The sequence below is a fragment of the Myotis yumanensis genome, unplaced genomic scaffold (assembly GCF_028538775.1).
Source record: "Myotis yumanensis isolate MYYU_CA2020_CCGP unplaced genomic scaffold, mMyoYum1.0.hap1 SCAF_3, whole genome shotgun sequence".
NCBI classification, from domain to species: domain Eukaryota; kingdom Metazoa; phylum Chordata; class Mammalia; order Chiroptera; family Vespertilionidae; genus Myotis; species Myotis yumanensis.
In genome coordinates this window covers 14,379,572-14,401,081 of record NW_027223754.1, presented here as the reverse complement: position 1 = coordinate 14,401,081, position 21,510 = coordinate 14,379,572, and the positions used below count along the sequence as shown (strand labels likewise).

Below are 21,510 nucleotides of genomic sequence, written 5' to 3'. Positions count from 1 at the left end.
AAGAATATCAGTAAAGTAGTGCGTAAGTAAGAAAAGAACAAAGATTAATAACCATCAATATTTCTTATGGGATGATTCATATGAATAATTTGAATGAATTATTAGAATGATAAAAGAAACTCTTTAAAAGGGATGTGAGATATTTAGAAAGTTTTCTGTCTTGTTGTGGAAGACAAAGTATTGTAGTCTGTAATAGAAGTGGAAAGAACCCTAGAAGGTAATATGGATATATTTTTTTAATTATCATAAAGCATATTTCCAGATCACATAAGATGCTAATGTAGTTCTGACAATGACTTTGTTTATAAAAATGAAACAAAATATATAATTAAAATGTATCTTGAATCAACAGCTGAGATAATGGCATAAAAGTAAAAAAAAAAAGGAATGTCTCCCTTTGATTCTATTAATTTATGCTCTCATCTTTACATCTGAAGAGGTAAAATGCTCCAGAACAACTCTTAAATTAGCCTTCCATTCTTTTTCTTCTCAATTTAAACTTCCTAAGCTCATAATACAAAATAAATAAGCACACAAAGGAAGAAAATACTAAGGGAATTGATTGGCATAAACAGCTATACAACAGATTTAGCCCTTCAAGGGCTTTGGGAGTCACAGTAGAAATATACAGAATAGAATATGTATTATGTAGATGGCTTTGAAATAATTAAGGTAGAATTAAAAACAAACAAGCACACAAAAGAGGAACTACAAAAATGTCCATGCAGATTTGAAAAAACAACAGATGAGAATCCTAGAAATGAACAACATAATTACTAAAATTAAAAGCTCAATGTAGGGATTAAGTATGCAATAAGATACCGAAGAGGAACCTGGGCATGCAGATCTGAATAAATAAACAGAGTGAGGCACAAGGAGGCAAAGACATAGAAAACAGGAAGGAGAGGCTAAGGGATCTGAGGGCAAAACAATGCAAAGTCTTAGCATTTCTTCAGAGGTCCAGAAAAAGTCCACAGAGAAAATGAGGAGAGGTACTGTGTGAAGACATCTGCTTAGTCATTTGCCAGAATTGACAAAAATGTGACTCTGCAGACAAAACAATCACATGTTTAGAGCTATAAGGTAAAGGGAATAAATGGTATCTATTGCATTAGAGTGCAAGAGTGGAAGACCGAAGGCAAAAGGTTCTTTAGAGCAGACAGTGAAAAAAAGCAGATGGTCTTAAAGGAATGACAATAGACTTAAAGGAGATTCTTAGGGGAAATAAAGTGAACAGAAAAAACTATTAAAGAGTATCTCCTAACCCAGGAAATAACAATACGGTTAAATAGTAAAATAAATTTTCGTTTTGTTTTCCTTTAAAAAATATATAGGTACTATTTTTTTAAAATATTTTTTTTTCATTGATTTGAGAGAGGAAGAGAGAGAGAGAGAGGGATAGAAACATCAATGATAAGAGGGAATCATTGATCACTGCCTCCTGCACACCCCTACCAGGGATCAGCCAGCAACCTGGGCCTCTCCCCTGACCAGGAATTGATGACTTCCTGGCTCATAGGTCCATGCTCAACCACAGGAACATGCCAGCAGAGCTAGGCATTAATTTTATAGAAACAAACATTCAAGGAACTTTTTGCGAAAATGTTTTCAAGACCAAAATATAACTTAAAAAAAGATTAATTTATTCTTGATAGTATCTTGACATTTAGTATGTGTATCTGCCAATTTTGAAACTACAGGAACTCAGATGCCCCATTCAATCTTGACATATGAATATCTTTCAACATAAAATAAATAGAGCTTTGACTTAAGAAAATAACATTAGGTTTACCAAATTTCATATTTCAGAAGAAGTATTAATATGGTCATCATTGCTATCTTAAAAAGCAGCTCTCTATATCAGTGATGGTGAACCTATGAAGTGACACGCGAACTCATTTTTTTGGTTGATTTTTCTTTGTTAAATGGCATTTAAATATATAAAATAAATATCAAAGATATGTCTTTGTTTTACTATGGTTGCAAATATAAAAAAATTCTATATGTGACACGGCACCAGAGTTAAGTTAGGGTTTTTCAAAATGCTAACACGCTGAGCTCAAAAGGTTCACCATCACTGTTCTATGTCTCAGCTGGAACCATATGCATACACTTTGAGAGGAAGGACTCTAACCAGTAAAGAGCCACCCGCTACCTGGGAACTCACCTCCCCCTCTGTAGACTGCAAGTGGAGCTCCTTCCTGCAGGTGGCCTTGAAGTCTCCTGCAGCAGCTCGCACCTGGACCCCTCGAGGAGCCTCCATTATCAAGGACCTGGTTGGTGATTCAAGCCTAAGGGAAAAACATAGGAATCCTTAAGAGTAAAAATAAAAAATTATTACGATGGACTAAAAGATAACATTAGTCAACTAAAAACAAACAACTAGGTAGGAATAAATAAAAATATTTGCCATTAAAAAAAAAAGCCAAATGACATTTATAATGATTTTTGATTGCCTTATTTATTTTTTGGCTTTTTATGAAATTATTTCTTGGCATCAATTATTTACTCTCATTTGTAAACTGATTTACTTCATTTCTTATGTTGTTTCCCTTCACAATACACATGAAAGTAGGTCATAAGTTTACTTGTTTAAATCTTTTATACATTTTCAATATTAATGATGGAGTTTTAATAAAGACATTTCTACAAACTGAGCATATAAATATCCCTCAATAAAGAGTCCCTATTTTGTGGAGATGAGAGAGCTTTAATGAAAATCATGAATATTGTAAACTGCCAAGCACGCACAGTAAACATTTGTAAACTTGAACATTTTCAAAATACTCTTTACACTGCAAAGAAATTAATCAAAATGAAGAAATAAGACATTTCCTCCATCAACTGACTTCTGCTGGTCGAGGAAAATGTCCACAGAATAAATGACATTAGTCTGAGGAAGGAAAATTAAGTAAGGGATGATATACAAGTACAAGATGGACTACATACATTTTGAGATTGTAGTCATTCAAGATTGACTACATACATTTTGAGAAAAGAAGTGTTTAAGATAGTTGTGTCTGCAAAAGAAAGGTAGCTGGGAGGCAGTTTCAAAATTATCTTTAACTATAAAACTAGAGAAAAGAGCCAAAGAAGGCAGAACACAGAAAATAGAATACAGTCGTAAAAAGCACTAGTGTGAGAAGATGCTGTACCCCCTGAATTAGGCTTTGGATAAGTGCTCTGCTCTAGGCTGCAATGACCTGTGTTCCCTTGACCACAGGAATTCAGGACAAGAGTCCCCTCAGGCTCACAGGCACCATCACTCAGAACAGCTAGTTTACAGCGAGGCCATAGACCAGAGCTGTTTTGTAGAGAGAACCACAGTAAACAGTTTGATCAGCTCTCTCTTTCTCAGTAGTGAAGTTGAAAGTGATATTGAGGGATGCCTATATCACTAATAGCACTTAGACAAAAGTGATTTGGGCATGTTCAAATGACGTTTTTATTCTTTTTTTTCCACTCAGAAACCAACTTTGAAACTTTCATCCCTATGGGCCTCTTGAACATCTTCATAAAATCCCTGGCAGAATCCAGCCAGTGTGGCCCAGTGGTTCAGAGTCCACACAGGATCCAAGAGGTCAAAGTCTGATTCTGGTCAGGGCACATGCCCTGATTGTGGGCTTGATCCCCAGTAGGGACTGTGAAGGAGGCAGCTAATAGATGATGTTTCCCTCTCATGAATGTGTTTATCTCTCTATCCCCCTCCCTTCCTCTCTTTCTAAAAAGCAATTAAAAACATAGTTAAAGCCTGTGCTTAAAAAAAAAAAATCCCTGGCAGGAGTGAGGAGTGATGTCAGGTTCTGAATAAGATACTTTAAAGAAATATCTGTATGTTGCCTTTTTAAAAACAAAAAAAACAAAAAAAAACAAATCACACATTTTACAGAATATTTGTAAACTTGAAAAGGAAAATCACTTGTCATTTTTTATTCATAATTCTTTTACTTTGACACATTATTTAATTTCAAAATCTGAATGTTAAAATGTGTATTTTTAATTAATTTTCACAGATACACCTCCAAACAGTATATCTGTGGCCTCTACTATTTCCATTTGTTAATTATTTATAATATAAAATGTTATTCTTTTTTTAATATCTCAAGAAAAATGATTTTAAATATGATGTTGCATGCAATAAGCACAAATTATTCAAGAAAAATGATCTTACATATAATAATATCATATGCAATAAACATTAATATTTCAAGAATAAAAGGATTTTAAGTATAATAATATTAATGAAACTGTATTAACATAGTACGATATCACAAAAGTTGTAGGAAATATTAAAAATCTGCAAGTAACAGGGTTACTTCTATTATATTCTAGAATATTTTCCCCCTTTGGCTCTATTTTTGTTCATCAGTTTATGTTGTTCATTATATTCCACAAATGAGTGAGATCATATGATATTTATCTTTCTCTGACTGGCTTACTTCACTTAGCATGATGCTTTTAAAGTCTATTTTGTTGGATATGACTATTGCTACTCCAGCTTATTTTTTCTTTTCCATTTGCATGGAAAAATTTTTCCATCCCTTCACTTTCATCCTGTGTGTGTCTTTTGTTTTGAGGTGGGTCTCTTGTAGACAGCATATACTAGTAATTGGGTCATGTTTTTGTATCCATTCAGCTACCCTACACCTTTTTATTGGAACATTTAATCCATTTACATTTAGGGTTATTATTGAGAGGTATTTACTTAATAGCCGTTTTAATTCTGTATGGCTAGGTTTCTCTCTCTGTTTCTTCTTTTCAGCAATCCCTTACAGCAATCCCTTTAGCATTTCTTGTAATGCTGGCTTGGTGGTGATGAACTCCTTTAACCTTTTTTTTTTTTGTCTGGGAAGCTCTTTATTTGACCGTTTATTTTGAGTGATAGCCTTGCTGGATATAGTAATCTTGGTCTCAGATCCTTGCTTTCCATTAACTTGAGTGTTTCATGTCATTCCCTTCTGGCCTGTAGAGTTTCTGATGAGAAATCAGATGTCAGCCTTATGGAAACTCCTTTGTAGGTAACAGTTTTCTTTTCTTTTGCTGCCTTTAAGATTCTCTCTTTGTCTTTAATTTTTGGCATTTTAATTATGATATGTCTGGGTGTGGGTCTCTTTGGGTTCTTCTTGTTTAGGGTTCTCTGTGTCTCCTGAACTTGTGTGACTTTTTCCTTTACCAGGTAGAAAGTTTTCTACCATTATTTCTTCAAACACCTTCTCTATTCCTTTCTCCCTTTCTGCTTTTTCTGGCACACCTACTCTTCTAATATTGTTATGTTTCACATCGTCCCACAGCTCCCTTAAGCTGTCCTCTTGTTTTTTAATTGTTTTTTTCTTTTTGGTTCTCTAATTGAGTGAAAAAAACTCAACTCTGTCTTCTAATTCACTGATTCAATCCTCAGCTTTCCCTAATCTGCTGTGTATTCCTTCCAATGTGTTCTTTATTTGTGTTATGTCATTCTTTATATCAGACTCTTCTTTTTTCATAGTTATTATATCTTTTTTCATACTGTTGAGCATTTTTAACATCATTACTCTGAACTCTGTTTCAGATAAATTTCTTATCTCAGCTTCATTTATCTCTTCTGGAGAATTTGCTAGTTCTTCCGTTTGGGGGTTGTTTCTTTGTTTCCTCATTTTCATTGTCTGCTTGGGTTTGTGACTATGTATTCGGTAGATCCTCTACACCTCTCAATCTCCAGTGCAGGACCGTGTTAAAGGCTGTTTCTGACTAATTGGATCAGGCAAAGACTCAAAGCCTCCAGAGACCACCTCTGCCTACAGACTGATAGGATTCCAACTTGAATTGTCCCAAGGCCATCATCATCAGGAGTGGAGAGTTGTTTATTTTTTCCAAAAATGTGGGGCAGTTGTTTCTGCCTGGAGGCTAATTGTTACTTTTAATCTCTTAAGTGAACTCAGGGCAAGGTTTTTTCCAATAGGGTTGGACTTCAGTTGCTGTCTGTGGGTGCCCGGCCAGCCCTTTCCTACTTCCACCCCTCCTACCAGTCTCTATGCAGTCTCCACCTTCGGTCCTTGGGTATCAGAGTTCTCTCCTGTGAGTTTTCCATTAATTATTCAGGAAGCCTTTCCGTATTTCAGTTATAATTCCAGCTTGTGCCTGGGAGCATGTCCATGCAGCATCCTCCTACTCTGCTGCCATTTATTTCTAAAATGTTATTCTTTAAGTTTGGATATTATTGAACCATTTAAACAGAAGTCAGATAAAAACTTAATAAAAGTGGATTAGAGTTCTAAAACAGATTATGAATCTGACATTCATGAAAATTCAAATCAGTTATCTTATAAAGTGGGAGGAAAAACACAGTTTCTTAATCAAATAATTGATAAGATTTAGTTTTTTTCTGAGGATAAGGGGTTAGAGTTATTACTCATATGTTTAACAGTAAAATGTGTACATTTTTTTGTAGCATTTTTGTGCCATGTTTGACATTTGGGATTAGAGGATTAAAATATATTAAAGATTTCAGGGCTCTTCATTTATTCCATTTTAGTATTTACTAATTATTTAATCAGAATTTTTTCAGTACATTCAGGTATCCTTTGCCACTGTAGCCATAGAATAAGATGTTGGGAAAGAGGTATGGTCTCAGATCTTATAGGATTATCTACCTTTTACACAAAATTTGTGAAATATTGTGCTATGGAAATATACGTAGGAAATTGTTAATTGATGTTAATCTTGTCATCAACTGTATTAAGGTGTAATAAATAATGTTATTGGCATGTAGCGACACCTTTAAACTATATAATTCATGTTGCTAGATTATCATATTAATATAAATGCTATATGATTTAATGCCTGTATTTTATAATTATTTCAGGGAGAGGATGTATAAAATGGACATTTGATATTCTTTACTTGAAAATTCAAGAATTGGAGATATTCCTGGATAAAAATAAACTCATACATATATCATATCATGAAACTTGCAATATTTCACAAAGTAATGAAAACATGTAATAAAAACCCAGCAAGAATCTCAATAGAATCTCTTGAAAGTTAAAACATTATGTCAAAATAATTGGGGGAGGAAAGTATGTTAGACAATTACCAGATTTTAAAAATAAAATAAAGTGGAAGATTTTTTTAAAAATTAGAACTTAATTTAAAATTATTTTTATTAAAATGATATTGGAATTAGAAATAGAAATTGGATCATTAGAACACAATCTAAAATAGAAAGTATGAGAAGTATCTGACAAATGTGCAATCATTTTGTGTTGGAAAATACTGGGTTATTTAATAAATGTTAGTAAGTGATGCTTAATAAACTGACTAACAATACTGAAGAAAATAACATTGGATCCTTAACACACTCTGCAGGAATAACTTCCTGTTCCATCTACTCAAAATATAAAAAGTAATAAAGAAATCACAGACTATAAAATTCAACAGAAACTTAGAAGAAAATTCATAACCTAATTTTCCATTTTTTGTATTCAAAGGATAAAACTATAAAATATAAAAGTGTTCATTTTAAAAGTATTAAATTCAAAGCAATGAATTTCTGACTATTTTTGGTACCCAAAGATTATATAGCAAAGGAGCATTACTATTGAACTCTAGTCTGCTTGTTTTCCCAAGTGATTCTGGTTTTCATGGTTTTTACATAGCAAAGATGCAACAAGATTTTGCATTGAAGGTTGTGCAATTCTCAGATTGAAAATGAAACGCCTCGGTCTTAGAAGAAGTCTCAACATTCAGAGGCTAGAATTCAGAATTCTTTTAAAGTAAATCCCAGGATGCAATTACTAAATAGAAACTTAAATAGAACTTAAACATCATATATCTTGTTTTTGCTAAATATTTAACAAAGTGCCAAAGAAATAGTAGGTACTCATGAATTATTTGAGGTTTCAATGATGGCATGAATGGAGAACTGAACAGAAAAGTGTTTTAAGAAAAAAATTAATGCCAACTGTGACTTGAATATATAAGAAATTTTACTGTCTTATCATTTCAGGCTACAATGAGCTTTCTTCAGATGCAAATCACATTCTTTTTGTTTACTCCATTTTTTCTTGTTTTCTGCTCACTAGCACATGCCATTGTGGTTTCTTCTTTCACATTATCTCAAAGAAATTTCTAGATCAATTATCTTTGTTTCCCCATGTTTTCAAGCTAAAAGAAGCTTCTTATAATGTTCATTTGTTACTAACACTAGATAAATGTAAAAATGCATACATAGAATGAAAGAATAAAAGGAAGGGAGGAAGAAAGAGGGAGGGAAGAAGAGAGGGGAAGGATAGGGAGGAGAGGAGAAAAATACTACTTTATTCTTCTTCTTCTTCTTCTCTAATTAGTAGAACAATACCAGCAAAGTATTTTACTCCTTTGTTGACAAAATGTCTCAGAGAAAAATACTCATCTACTTAATAAATGGTGGATTTTCCTTGAACTTAAAAATGATGTAAATTAGAACAACGTGTTTCCAAAGAGTAATTTTAAATTATATTCATGCAAGAATAGAAACGATGAAAAGATGCCAATTACATCATTAAATATTAAACTCATTTACTGATTCCAAGTCAAGAATCTTGTCTTATTTTTGGAGCAGTTAATGGAACTTGGATTCAAACAATCTTTGGGCAGTGGGCATTATATAGTAGATTTCATCGCTTCTCACCATAGAGTGCAGAAACCCTACTGAACTGTAATATTTTACTTATAAATTAACTTAAAAATATAAAAGGAAGAACATTCATACATGAGTTATCCCAGGCAAATATGGCATTATCTCCTTATTCACCATTCAGCATGTTTTGTTTTGTTTTGTTTTTAGCTTTTAAAAACACAGGCTCTATTGAAAAACAATTTCACCTGAAATAAAAAAAAAAAGTCAAAGAAAACCAACATGTGTAGGTTTAAAATGAACATGGAAACTTAGCACAGAACTCAGCACATATTAAGCATTCATCAAACATCTGTTGAATAAATAAATTATATAAATCTACTATATTTCTACACCAAAATATTACCTGTACTCTATAATAAATGTTTCGGGATATTCCTTTCTAAAGCCTTTTATTTTTGACAAAAGCAAAAGCAATGTGTCTACTTACTCCTCAAATTACCATTTTAATTACCTGCCCAACCATCCCACCTTGTTGCTTAAAATTAGGTGTCAACTAGGAGTGCTTCTATTGCCCTGAAAGGAAAATTGTCAGCAAAACTTGTAAAGATCTCAGACACTCTAATTTTAATCTTCAGGACACACATAAATAATTGAATAACCCCATCACTACTGTGCTTTGCTTATGTTTCAGTTGTGGAATTTAGATCAGTAACACTCATCTTGGGGGTTGCCAATCTGCTCTTAGCAGCAGCAGATAAGCCTAGCTTAAGTCAATCTTTAAATCACTGATGAATAATTAGAAAATTAAAAACTAGGTACACTATATACTAATATAATTTCATCCACATTTCCCCTTACGAATTTTGAGACACACCAGCAAGGTAATTAAAATAGCAGTTGGTTCTTATTCCTCTTTGGGCAATATACTTTTCCTAACAACAAAGCATAAAAATGGGTACATCATTACTAAAATGTTAGAAGTAAAAAATGTTTCTTTTAGAACTTAGTACTTTAAAATTTTTTATTGAATGAATCATTAAACTCTGATATTTATATTAAAACAGTTCAAAAGCAACTGAAATTAGTGTTTGTTAAATGTGCCTTAGCAATAGGATAACAAATACTGCCACATTTCTTATATACATGCATTTAGTAGTCCTCAGTATTCAGTTTTGCAAAATTTCAGTAATTCAAGTGAACAAATACTTCTCAGACACTATAATGTGTGAGATACAATGCTGGGTGCTACAGAACTAAAGGTAATAAGCAAAGAAGATGCAGATCTGTCCTAATGGAGCCTGCAGCCTCGTTAGGTGGAGAGGGATAACATTAATAATTACACAAAAATGTTAAATTCCTGAGAAAATCATCATAAATCAAGACTATAACACACTATGAGACACTACACATAGTCTTCAATCCTTCTAAGTCTCTGGGGGTTTGGCCTAGCGTAAATAATTATCATGGCTATCTTATAAACAAACTAGAGGCCTGATGCACGAAATTCGTGCAAGGGTAGGCTCTTGCAGCCCCAGTGGCTGCTTTGGCCCTCGCAGCCCCGGCTTTGTCCAGAAGGTTGTCCAAATGGTCGTTCCACTGTTTGGCCGTTTGGTTGATTTGCATATTATGCTTTCATTGTTATAGATACCTTCATCACAGCAAGAGGGCGCCTTCTGTTATTGTTAAGTAGCTTCTTTCAATCTGGGTTACTCTACTAGTGAGAAACAGTTCTTCAGGAAATTTTATCATAGAACTATAAACGTCTGAAAATTTTACACTTTTGAAAGCATGTCTATTTTGGCATTAACATTTTTCTACTTTATTTTTCTATTTTCACTTGAGCAGTTTTCCCCACTCACCAAAATGGGAAGGGCTAAAGCTGATATTTATGAAATAACATTTTTTTCTTACTATTTTTATAGCGTTTTTCAAGACAAAGTCTCTCAGGTAGATACTTTGATTCAGCTTTAAATATGATTGTAATATTTGATTTATTTTTAAAATATCAATATTGTCCTTTTCAAATTAATTAATTGGGTTGATAGTGGTTAATAGGTTCATATAGATTCCAAGTCTACATTTCTATGATACATGATCTGTATATTACATTGTATGCCCACCACCCAAGTCAAATCATCTTCCCTCACCTTATATTTGACCCCCTTTAACCTTTACTAAACCCTCCACCTTCTCTCTAAAAACCACTATAGTGCTATCTGTGTCTATGAGTTTCAGTTTTATATCCCACTCTAGAGGCCTGGTGCACCAGTGGGGTCCCTCAGACTGGCCTATGGGATCAGGCTGAAATCTGCTCTCCAATATCCCCCAAGGGGTCCCGGATTGTGAGAGAGTGCGGGCTAGACCAAGGGACCCCTGGTGCACGATTGGGGCCGGGGAGGGATGTGGGAGGCTGGCCAGCCAGGGAGGGACTGTGGGAGGGCTCCAGGGCATGTCTGACCCATCTTGCTCAGTCCCATCGGCCAGACCCCAGCAGCAAGCTAACCTACTGATCAGAATATCTGACCACTGGTGGTAAGTGCATGTCATAGCGACTGGTCGACCAGTCTAATGTCTGCCCCCTGGTGGTCAGTCCACGTCATAGCAAGTGGTTAGCATATCATTAGCATATTGCGCTTTGATTGGTTGAACAGCCAACCAGACGATTGGACACTTAGCATATTAGGCTTTTATTATATAGGATATCAATAAAATCATATGGTTCTTAGCTTTTCCTGACTTACTTATTTTGCTTAGCATGATATTCTCAAGGTCCATCTATCTTGTCCCAAATGGCAATATTTCATGTTGATATTTTATAAAAATACCCTAGAAAAGCATTTTAGAATGTAATTTGCTCATCCAAAATTAATTATGTAAAGTATTTTTTAAACAACATATAGTATTGTATTAGTATAAGGTATGTAATATATCATGTGTATATAGTATAAAATGATCACCACAATAAATTGACTAAAATGCATTTTATTCCTAAAGCTTAACTCACTTTTTGAATTGAGAACATCCATGGATCCGTTACTGGTTTTTACTATTTTAACTTTAATCAACAGTTGCCATGATTCCCCCAGGAGAATTTCCGATAATACTGTCATCTCACAATCTTCTCAGTAGGGAGAGCTTTTACATGTAATTGTGACTCTTAAAAACAGGAAGCAGCTTATTCCACTGGAAATATTAGATTGATGAGTCCATCATAGGGCAATTAAGTTCTGCCTTTCCCTGATTACTATCCATATTTGTTTCTGTTATTTCCTTTACATAACACTCCCTGACCTTTAATAGCTTTCTCCTAATCTCTGCTTTCCTATTCTTTAAGCCTACGCACCATATATTTCATTGTCTATGACAGATTTTCCAGCAAGTCTATGATTCTCAGTCCTCCTCCTAACTACGCTAAAATTGCCTTTTCCTTTATTTTTCAAAATTCCTAATATACATCCATTGTATGTTTATTTGGAAACAATATACAGATGGTTATTTTTTAGAATAAAAGACATATTTTCTTGTCCTTCATTCATTACTTGACTATTTACCATGTAGCAGCAAATGTCAATTCTTCATACAGGTATGTAGCATATTTTCTGTTTTAGTGCTTTATATATCGAGGATGATCAACAGTGGTGAAAACAATAATACAGGTGTAAGAGCCAGGACTTACCTGAGGTCTTGGGAAGGTTCTGCTCTGATGTGAGGTGTCTCAACTGAGTGCCCGAATACTGCTCCTTCAGTGCCTACGGGCAACATGAATCCCATGTCAATACAAGCAAGTGGACAGACACACTGTTTTTAAGTTCTATTTTTATGGATCAAATATGCTTCCAAACATGGGACAACAGGAAATAGAAACACAGAAATGAAGAGAAAAATTGGAAAAAGAGTTCAAGGTAGCGCAGGGATGGAGGACAAAGCTAAATGTCCCCGTGTTGACCACTTTTAAGATGAACTTATTTATTAAAGTTCAGACTGAGTTAGAATTATTACCTTTTACCAAAGAACAAAGACCCATCTTCTTCTCCTCTTTTATTTCCCAGGTAAGTGAATTTGAGGGAAGAATAAATCATCATGAAACCAAAATGTGGGGTTTGAGTCTGAGTTCGTTGTTTCCCAAAATCGAATGAAGTCGCGGGATTCCAGGAGCAGGCCGGTGTCCAGAGCTTCCTTTCTGTTATAGTCAGGAGTATTTTAACATCCAAACTAATTAAAGCCTATTAGTCCATGTGTTGAGGTCCACATGGCCATAAGCCACCCGTGCACAGGAATGTGCTCCCCCACCAGAATTCATTGGGCGGAAGCGTGCCTTTTAATTTAGGGGGTGGAGACAGCCTTGCTTGCTCCTCATTGGTCTTTTCAAAGGATTTTGCCTTAGCAACATCCTTGGGATTGGTTTCTATGCCTTACTACCTGTGATTGGTTATCTGCAAGTTGTCTGTCTTAGCAACATTCATACATCCATGCCTCTCTACGCACCCTTTCTTCTCCACCCAGTTGGGGTGCCTTAGTAACTCTGCCTCTTTGGGTTCCCAGTTTCACTTCCTCCTCCCATGGACCCACTCTTATCTATCTAACTTTCTTTTGTCTCAACAACATACAGTTATGTCTTTTTATAAACAGCAGAACATGAATGAGAATGGGAAGAGCTCCAGTATAGTACATTCTTCAATATTTAAAGGCATAGGACTTATTGGGCCTTGAGCATTTCTCCTACACAGAGCTCCCACCTTTGATGAGAATGATCATCAAACTGCAAAGAACTGGCACCTCCCTTTGACCTCGCTGGAAGCGGGGCTCTATCTAAGACCAGGAATTGCTTGAATTAGTTTTATGAGAGTTGACTTCTTATGGGGGGTCATAGTTATCTGAAGAGGTCTTGCACTCTAACAATTGAAGCTTTCATTTATTGACTCCATTTGATTTTCCGGGTTCTCAGAGCTTTTCCACAATATAACTGAGCAAAATAGAATGGTTTTCCTTTTCAAAAATTAAATGCAGGACACATTTTTAAAAGATGCTGCTGAAAAAAAAACCCTCTCTCTTTTTTTTTTTTTTTTGTAATTTCACATAAATGTTTTATATTATTTCTTGCAGAATAAAGGTTATCTTCTTTTGGTTTAATAATCTTTAAATATCTTGGTGTAAGAATGCTATGCCTGCTCCATCAATGGCATCAACACTAGCTTAATAATGCAATGCCATTGAAAAATACAATTTTTAAACCTACAAAATGAAGCTGCTTCTGCTTATTGTGAAGAACAATATAAATGTGTTGACTCAACAACCGAAGAAGAAGCTGCCACTAGGAAATTACACCTAATGTTAAGATGCCTTGCCATATAAGTAGTTATATAAGAAAATATACTATAATCACCGATGACTCCTCCACATAGAACAGCTATGCAGACCTTGATCTCGAATCACAAAAGGGGAGGATAGATTTTTTCAAAGACTACACTATGGTTTCATCTATATTATAGTTCTAAGGGTAAATGTGTAAGAGTCTGCTGTAATAGATTTCTAAGATTATAGGTTTTTATTTATGAGCTAAAAATATATTGGCAGTTTTAACTTCTTGCTGGCTTTCAGTGTACTTCACCCCCACCCCCCCCAAAAAAAAGAGGCTCTGTAGGGTGTACACTGTTATAGGGCAACTATTGTAAAAATGATTTCTTTAAGGAGTTTGCTCTTTTGATATTTAGTAAGATATTTATTTCTGTGAATGAAAAATTCTTACAGATGGGTATTTGAAAACAAAGCGAAAATTTTAGATAAAACTTTAATTTTGTGATTGTGGTGGGGGGTGGCATTTGAAACAACATTCCAATGTATAAATTTGCATATCTCAAGGGGAGGCTCCTTTGGCATTTAAAAAATAAAATACAGCTTCCAAAAGGACGCATGTGTAAAGTTCAAATGTTATAAACTTCCAAGATGAGATAGCAGAAATATAACTAAAGAACAGTAGCCATATTGCTTTTCAAATACAGAATGAAACATGTAGTAATTTAGCACAGAATATATCAGTGAAAGGGAGAGTAGAATGCTATCCAAAGTGTAACTTACCAAGGAAGATTAAAAACTGATAGAGATCTCAATTCCAAGTATCAATATAGAACATTATTAATGATTTAAAAAATAATTCTTGAGGAAATAAATGTATAATTATACCACCTACAGGGCTAAATTGAAAAGTGAATAAAATGAAAAATAATTAGCTAAGTTCAGGCCTCCAGATAATGAGAAAATTACTCTCATCTTTTTCAATTTTGTCCCAGAAGGAGCTAAAGGGACCCAAATTAATAAGCAACAATAATAATCTTACAAGGAAATCAGTGAAGTAGAATAAAAGCCATCTGAGCCAGGCACACAACAAACTCAAAAGTAAAAAGGTATATATCCCACGGATTGCAAAATGTTTGACTATTAATAGGACACAGACTTAGCAATGAAAAATATAGGCCACCTAATTAAATTTTAGGTAAATTTTAAATCATTTTTAGAATAAATACACAATATTTGAAGAGAGCATACTTATACTGAAATAATTTGTTGCTTACATGAAATTCAAAATTAACTGAATCATTCGTCAACATTCCTTTGGTAAAAGAGTACAGATCTGACTTATTCTCACTTTAGGAAAAGAAAGAATGTGCGATGAATCCCACATTGTAAGCTATAGAAACCATGGAAAACAAAGGAAGAGAGAAAAAAAAGGACAAAAAGGAAAATAGTATAGACATTTACTATTATGTATTTATACTTATTGACTAATTAAACATTAGATGCTAAAGGATATTTCAGATACCTTAAAGTGAAAGTGATTTTATGAGACTTAGGGAAAACATAGACTTTTAACTATTGTAATAGTCAGGAAAAATGAGCCCAGCAAACTTCAGGGTCAAAAAGTCCTGGATCTCACTCATATGATAATTTTTGGTTTCAAAATAAAAGAATAAGGATGGCATAGAATGTTTTGCTAGAAAGGAGAAAGAGTATATTCAGAATGTGCTTCTATTTTATATTTAAAGACAGTTTAAGGCATAAGCTGGGATGTTACAAGTGCTCAACATAAAATATCACTCCACAAAAAATGAAAAAAATCATTCAAATTAAATGTACACATCCTTCCATATGTGGCTATGTATGCTGTAAATGCTATCCTCTAAGCTACTCATTATGAACCTGTTGGCATCCATATATCCTTAGGGAAGTCATTTGCCTTAAAACATTTGATATTCCCAGGTTCTTCCTTAACTTTATAGTAACTGAAAAGAACAAAGTTCTGTGAAATGCAGCATATCTCCAGCCATCAGCTTCATGAATTCTACTGTAGTATATTTCAGACACAATTTTATGATATTGGCCTTGTGTGGGAGACTTAAGATCAGTAATACACATACCAGTAGAAGCTAAGCAAGGATACCACTATGCTATTAAATATTAGTTTTACATAAATTATTTCATTTTTTCTCACAGAATTTTATAACATAAGTAGATAATATATTGTGAACACCTGAATAATGAGAAAGATCTTGTCAGAGAAATAAAATACCTCACTGACGAGGCTAGAATCCTGGCCTTCAGGTTTTCTTATGTGTACACTGCTCACTTTGACATGAGCAGGAGTATGAAGCAACCCTAGCTTCTTCATTCCTACCTAAGTGACCTTAAGAAGTTATTTAATATCTCCAAACATCCATTTCCTCAGACAAAAATTAAAATAGTAATGCCAGCCTACAGTTTAAGCTAGATTGTTCTTAAATAGGATGCAAATGTACCCTGGTTCATTGTAAGGATTCAGTATTTCTTAATCCCCCCTGTTATAAAAGTCAGCCACAGAAGATCTACACATTGTGTGTGCAGAGGTAATGGCCCAATGTGGGTCACTCTATTCCCAAAATGTCATAGCCTCATGCTGAATTTTGAAATCTGAAATTTAGAAACTGTAAAGAGATTCTTAAATGTCAAATAGAAAATGCATTTTATTAAACAAAATGCTATTCAGTAAATTGAGGAATTCCCCAATGCAACTGCTCAGGCGTTAGGTAAGATCAGTCAATGCTCAAATAAGCTCTGAGCACTCAGTGAGGCTTCTTCTAAATGAAATGCTGTATTTGGCACAATTTCACTTCTAATTGAACTCTATCCTAATGTTGAAAATATTGAGAAAATGTGCTCTGACTTTTCTGTGTGTTAAACTGATTTGTTCTCTGTGCAGGAGATAATAGAAATGCATCATATCAATAACTGAAGTAGGTGAAACAGTCCTGAACTCTACCAAGGTTTTACTTTCCTTTTAAAAATGAAAGCAAGAGTTAAGGGAAGGGTTGAACAGGATACCTTGTTCTATTAAATATTAAAGCTAATATTTAATAGCATAGTGGTATCCTTGCTTGGCTTCTACTAGCATGTGAATAACTGATCCTTGAACTATTTCTCTTTTCAATATGAAATCTTAGTCATTGGTTGAATTGGTAAAAATTCCAACATAGCAATTAGCTCTAAGAACTTAAGGGGAGAAATTTGAGTAAGTATTAGGCACACTACTTCCCAGATCCAATCTATAAGATTGTTAGAAGACTTTAAATAATCAAAATTCAATTAACCTTAGATAGCATTTTAAATTCCCACCCTGGAATAGGGCTGAGTCCAGAGCAAATACATCTAGATCAAAGGAGCAAAAAATATTTCTATTTATTCATTCTCTTCAAGTTTGATCCTGTGTTATTGAATGCATACAAATTCTTTGGTACATTAAATTGAAAGCCCCTTTATAAATTATAAATCTTTTTTATTATTCTCTTTGATATCAGGGGCCCTTTTCACTCTGTAGTTGTATTTCCTAGCATTTTACCTGGCATAATATAGACATTCATTAATATGTCTATCTGATGTTGCTGAGTAAGTGACTGTTTTCATTGTGTGGAAGTCAGATGAAGAACATAGTGGTAGAATACTGCCTAGGAAGGGAGCCGTCTCCAGCCTTCACTAGGGCCTCATATATGCTGTCACAAAGGGCTCGGAAGGAGAGGTGAAGGCCTGGCACAGAATGCTTGCTATTCTGGAGTGCTAGAATGAAGAAGAAAAAAGAGACAAGCCAAGATGGCAGGGGACTAAAGAAACCAAGAAAGACTGGGGTACCTTTCCTTTTGGGAAAGAAAACTAGAGAGGAGTAGAAGTGACCCTGCCAGCATAGTTCAGTGGTTAAACCTTGACCTATGAACCAGGAGGTCACAGTTCAATTCCTGGTCAGGGCATAGTTCAATTGCTGGCTGGATCCCCACTAGGGGCCATGCAGAAGGCAGCTGAGCAATAATTCTCTCTCTTCATTGGTGCTTCTCTCTCTCCCTCTCCTTTCCTCTCTGAAATCAGCATAATAATAATAATAATAATAATATTAATAATAATAATAATAATCCTATATAATAAAAGGCCAATATGCAAATCGACTGAACAGCAGAATGACATGTCGCTATGACGTACACTGACCACCAGGGGGAGTGGGCCAAAGTCGTCAATGGGACATTTCCCGAGGGCTCATGGACTACAAGAGAGCACAGGCCAGGCTGAGGGACCCCTCTTAATGCACGAATTTCATGCACCAGGCCTCTAGTATATTAAAAAAGAGAAATATCTAAATTCTACTTTTAAGTTTTGTGTTTTGATGTTTGCCAAATGAGATTCCCTCCCGACTTCAGGTTTTCAATAAAATCTACCATGATCAATTATATTTTTGAGGTGTTTTTCTTTGTCTGAAGGGGGGCAAAGAAGGGAATAAGCCTTACATACAGATCAATACAGAACAGAAAAGACAACAGGAGAGGAATCCAAGCCCAGGAGGCTAAGGAGGTTAAGAGAACATGAGCTTTCATGTCCACTGCCCTCTGGCCATGACAATGGAGTCTTAGGCAGCATTTTAAATTCCTACACTAGAGTACAGATGAGGTTCAAGGGTACATTCATCTAGATCTCAAGGGCCAGAAAGATTCCTACTTATTCCTATTTTCAAATTTGAACCTTTGCTACTGAGTATTTCAAATTCTTTGGAAGGTTTCACACTCTGTTTTCTTTTTCCTTAATTTGAAATTGCTTTTGCCCCAAATTTAAATTGGTAAAGTCAAAGATTGGACAGGGAACACTTTCATTCTATTTCCAGATCTGCTTCTAGCTTATTCTTTGATCTTTGACAAGTATTTAAAGCCCTCTGGATGTTATTTGTAAGATTAAGCTCTGAATAATGTGATCTCTAAGATGCTTCAATTTCTAACTCACAGTTATATGATTTTTTTCAAACATGTCAAAGCATGTATACTATAACTCTCTCAATTCTCCTTAAATAAAAGTGGAAATGAGATTTCCCTTACATATCTATAGAAAATTATTTGGGGGAAGGAATGGAGTAATCATATTGGCAAAGTAAATTATTAACTGTCATTTCTTTTACTCCATTAAAATGAGTTCCTCTGAATTCTGAAAGCATCATTATCTTTTAAAAGAAAAGAAGTCTTCTCCTTCTGTTATTTTAATAATCTAAGTGGTTTTCTGGCTTCCAGCTAACTTCACAAAATACAACCTACACATTGCTAGATTGAGCCTCATCTGGACAAAAAGCTGTAATTATACCTGGATCCTACTTTTGCTCCGCATTTAAGACTTCTGTCATCTGACCCCCTCCATCTTCTTAGGTTCCTTTTCCTCTACTCATCTATGAACTCTCTTTACTAAGTTTGCCACCTGCTAAAGTAACTGTAATCCATTCATTTTCTGAGCCTATTTAGGCTTTACTACCTATAACACTCATATGGAACCTATCATATCTGTTCTGAAATTTACAGTTAAAATCATGTGTTACTCCCCCCAAAATAAAAAAAAAAAAAATAAAAGGCATAGCTTCTGTATTCCACTGAATTATTGTGAACAACATGGTGTCTTACATAGGTGAGATAATTAATAAATATTGATAACGGTCAATATTTTAAAAACCTTCTCTTTGAAAGTTGTTTTCTCTTGTTTCTGGTCCTTGTTTGAGTAATGGTACACTCATGTCCAAAACACTCAATTCAGAAACTGGAGAAGTATACTGAGTTGCTCTTTCTTGTTCAACTTCCTTATTACTTTACCTCTTTCCACAACTTCAATATCACTTTTTATTTTCTTCCAGTTATTCCTCCATGCCACTACCGCATAATGTTCAAAAACACAAAGCTGACTGTGTAATTCCCGCTAGAAATACTTCAAGTATCCAATTGTCTATAGAAGTCAAGTATAAATTCCTCGGTAGGACTTACCCCTTAGCAGCTATATGCATTGTATACTTCAGTGACAATACAACTCTTACAGATTTTGAAGTGTTTAAGAGTTGTCGTGAGTATTACTTCTTCCAAGCATACTCCGCACCCTTCCTCCCTTTTGATGGTAATCTCTACTCTTCCTCAGGATCTGATTCTAGATTATTGCCTCTGTGAAACATATTATGTGCCCTTGCTGCCCTTCCTCCCTCAGTCCAGCTTCTCCAGCTCCTTGAAAATTACTGGTGCAGCATTTATCACAATGTGACATGAGAAAGCTTTGCTATACGCTTTAAACACATAGTTGGTAAATATGAGTTTCTTGAACTCGAGGATTTTGTCTAAATCAATGTTCTACACTTAGTGTTATTCCTTGATTCTGATATAGAGCTGAGGATCAGTAAATAAAAGAAAGAGTAAGAGTGAAAAAATTAATAAAAGAAGAATAATTTAAAATTATTCTATTTTATAATTTATATGCAAAACATGTTTCAGTTTCCTAGAATATTTCTTTGTTTCATACTTAAACACAAATCAATTTATTAATATCCTGGGGGGATAATGTGAATTTATTGAAACTGTTATTATAAGCCTATCTCCAATGTTAATATTTCTAGCAAAATGTGAAAAACAATGTTGTTAAATTGTTCTTTCTGATGGAAAAAAGACACACACACACACACAAAAACACGCACCATATTGGTCATTTGAGACTGGAGAATAAGCTGCCAAGATTTCTAAAAAGAAAATATTTCAAAATCTGTTTTTACTTTTCATTCAACAGTTTTAATGATTATAAAAACATCCCCAGGAATTTACCCTTAGATGATGCCTATTCATGTTGTCTCCTCCACTTGTGAAGGTTTCAGAAGATAAAAAGAGATCATGGGAAAGATACTTGGTGATCATATTGAAAATGTATTAGAATAAACTTATTTTCTCCAAGATGAAGTATATTTCAAAAGTAAATCATTTGTAACTAATAAAGAAAATTAGACTTGAATTGATCAGTATTAGAAATGAAGCAGAGTCCCTTCTTCCTTATATTTTTTAACTTTCAGGTAGCTTAGATTTTACTAACATTTATGTTTCTAATTTTTAGGGTAAAAGAAGCTCTTCATTTATTAATTTTTTCATGTTTTTTTAGGGAAGAAAAATAAGTGAAAATAAATTATTTTCAAATAGAATAAATATGTGGCTTGATAGAAACTTCTAGGGAAGATACATAAATAAGCCCTCTTTCCAAGTCCCACCTCCAAAAATAATTATAATGGTTACACAGAGCTTTTTTCACTCTGAGGATATATATTTTTCAGGAAATAATAAGTAAACCTAAGGTTTATAATCACTAAGGTTATTCTTTTCCCCATGACTTTAGTAATTACTAAAGGAATAAGAAAATAATACCCATCTGAGGCCTTTAGTAAATCCGAAATGAGAAAGTGCCACCCAAAACATATCTTAGGGAAGCATAATCATCCGATTCTATTGTCACAAATTTATTAAAAGGCAGTTATGTTTGAGTTGATTTATCATTACATTATAAACATTCTAACAGAAACTGAAATATAAAAATGAAATAACTTGATAATTAAACTGTATGGTTAAATTTTT

The 21,510-nt window shown here is 34.3% G+C and overlaps 1 protein-coding gene across 2 annotated transcripts in view; it reads right to left on the bottom strand.

The window, feature by feature from the left end:
- The window catches only part of SGCZ (sarcoglycan zeta), a 611,636-nt gene that overhangs the window by 2,036 nt on the left and 588,090 nt on the right, over nt 1–21,510 (bottom strand). For both annotated transcript variants that reach the window (XM_070407376.1, XM_070407377.1), the window contains 2 exons: nt 12,273–12,345; nt 2,168–2,291 (listed from right to left, as the gene is read on the bottom strand). In XM_070407376.1, coding sequence (XP_070263477.1) covers nt 2,168–2,291; nt 12,273–12,345 — 197 coding nt within the window. The remainder of the gene's footprint in view (nt 1–2,167; nt 2,292–12,272; nt 12,346–21,510) is intronic.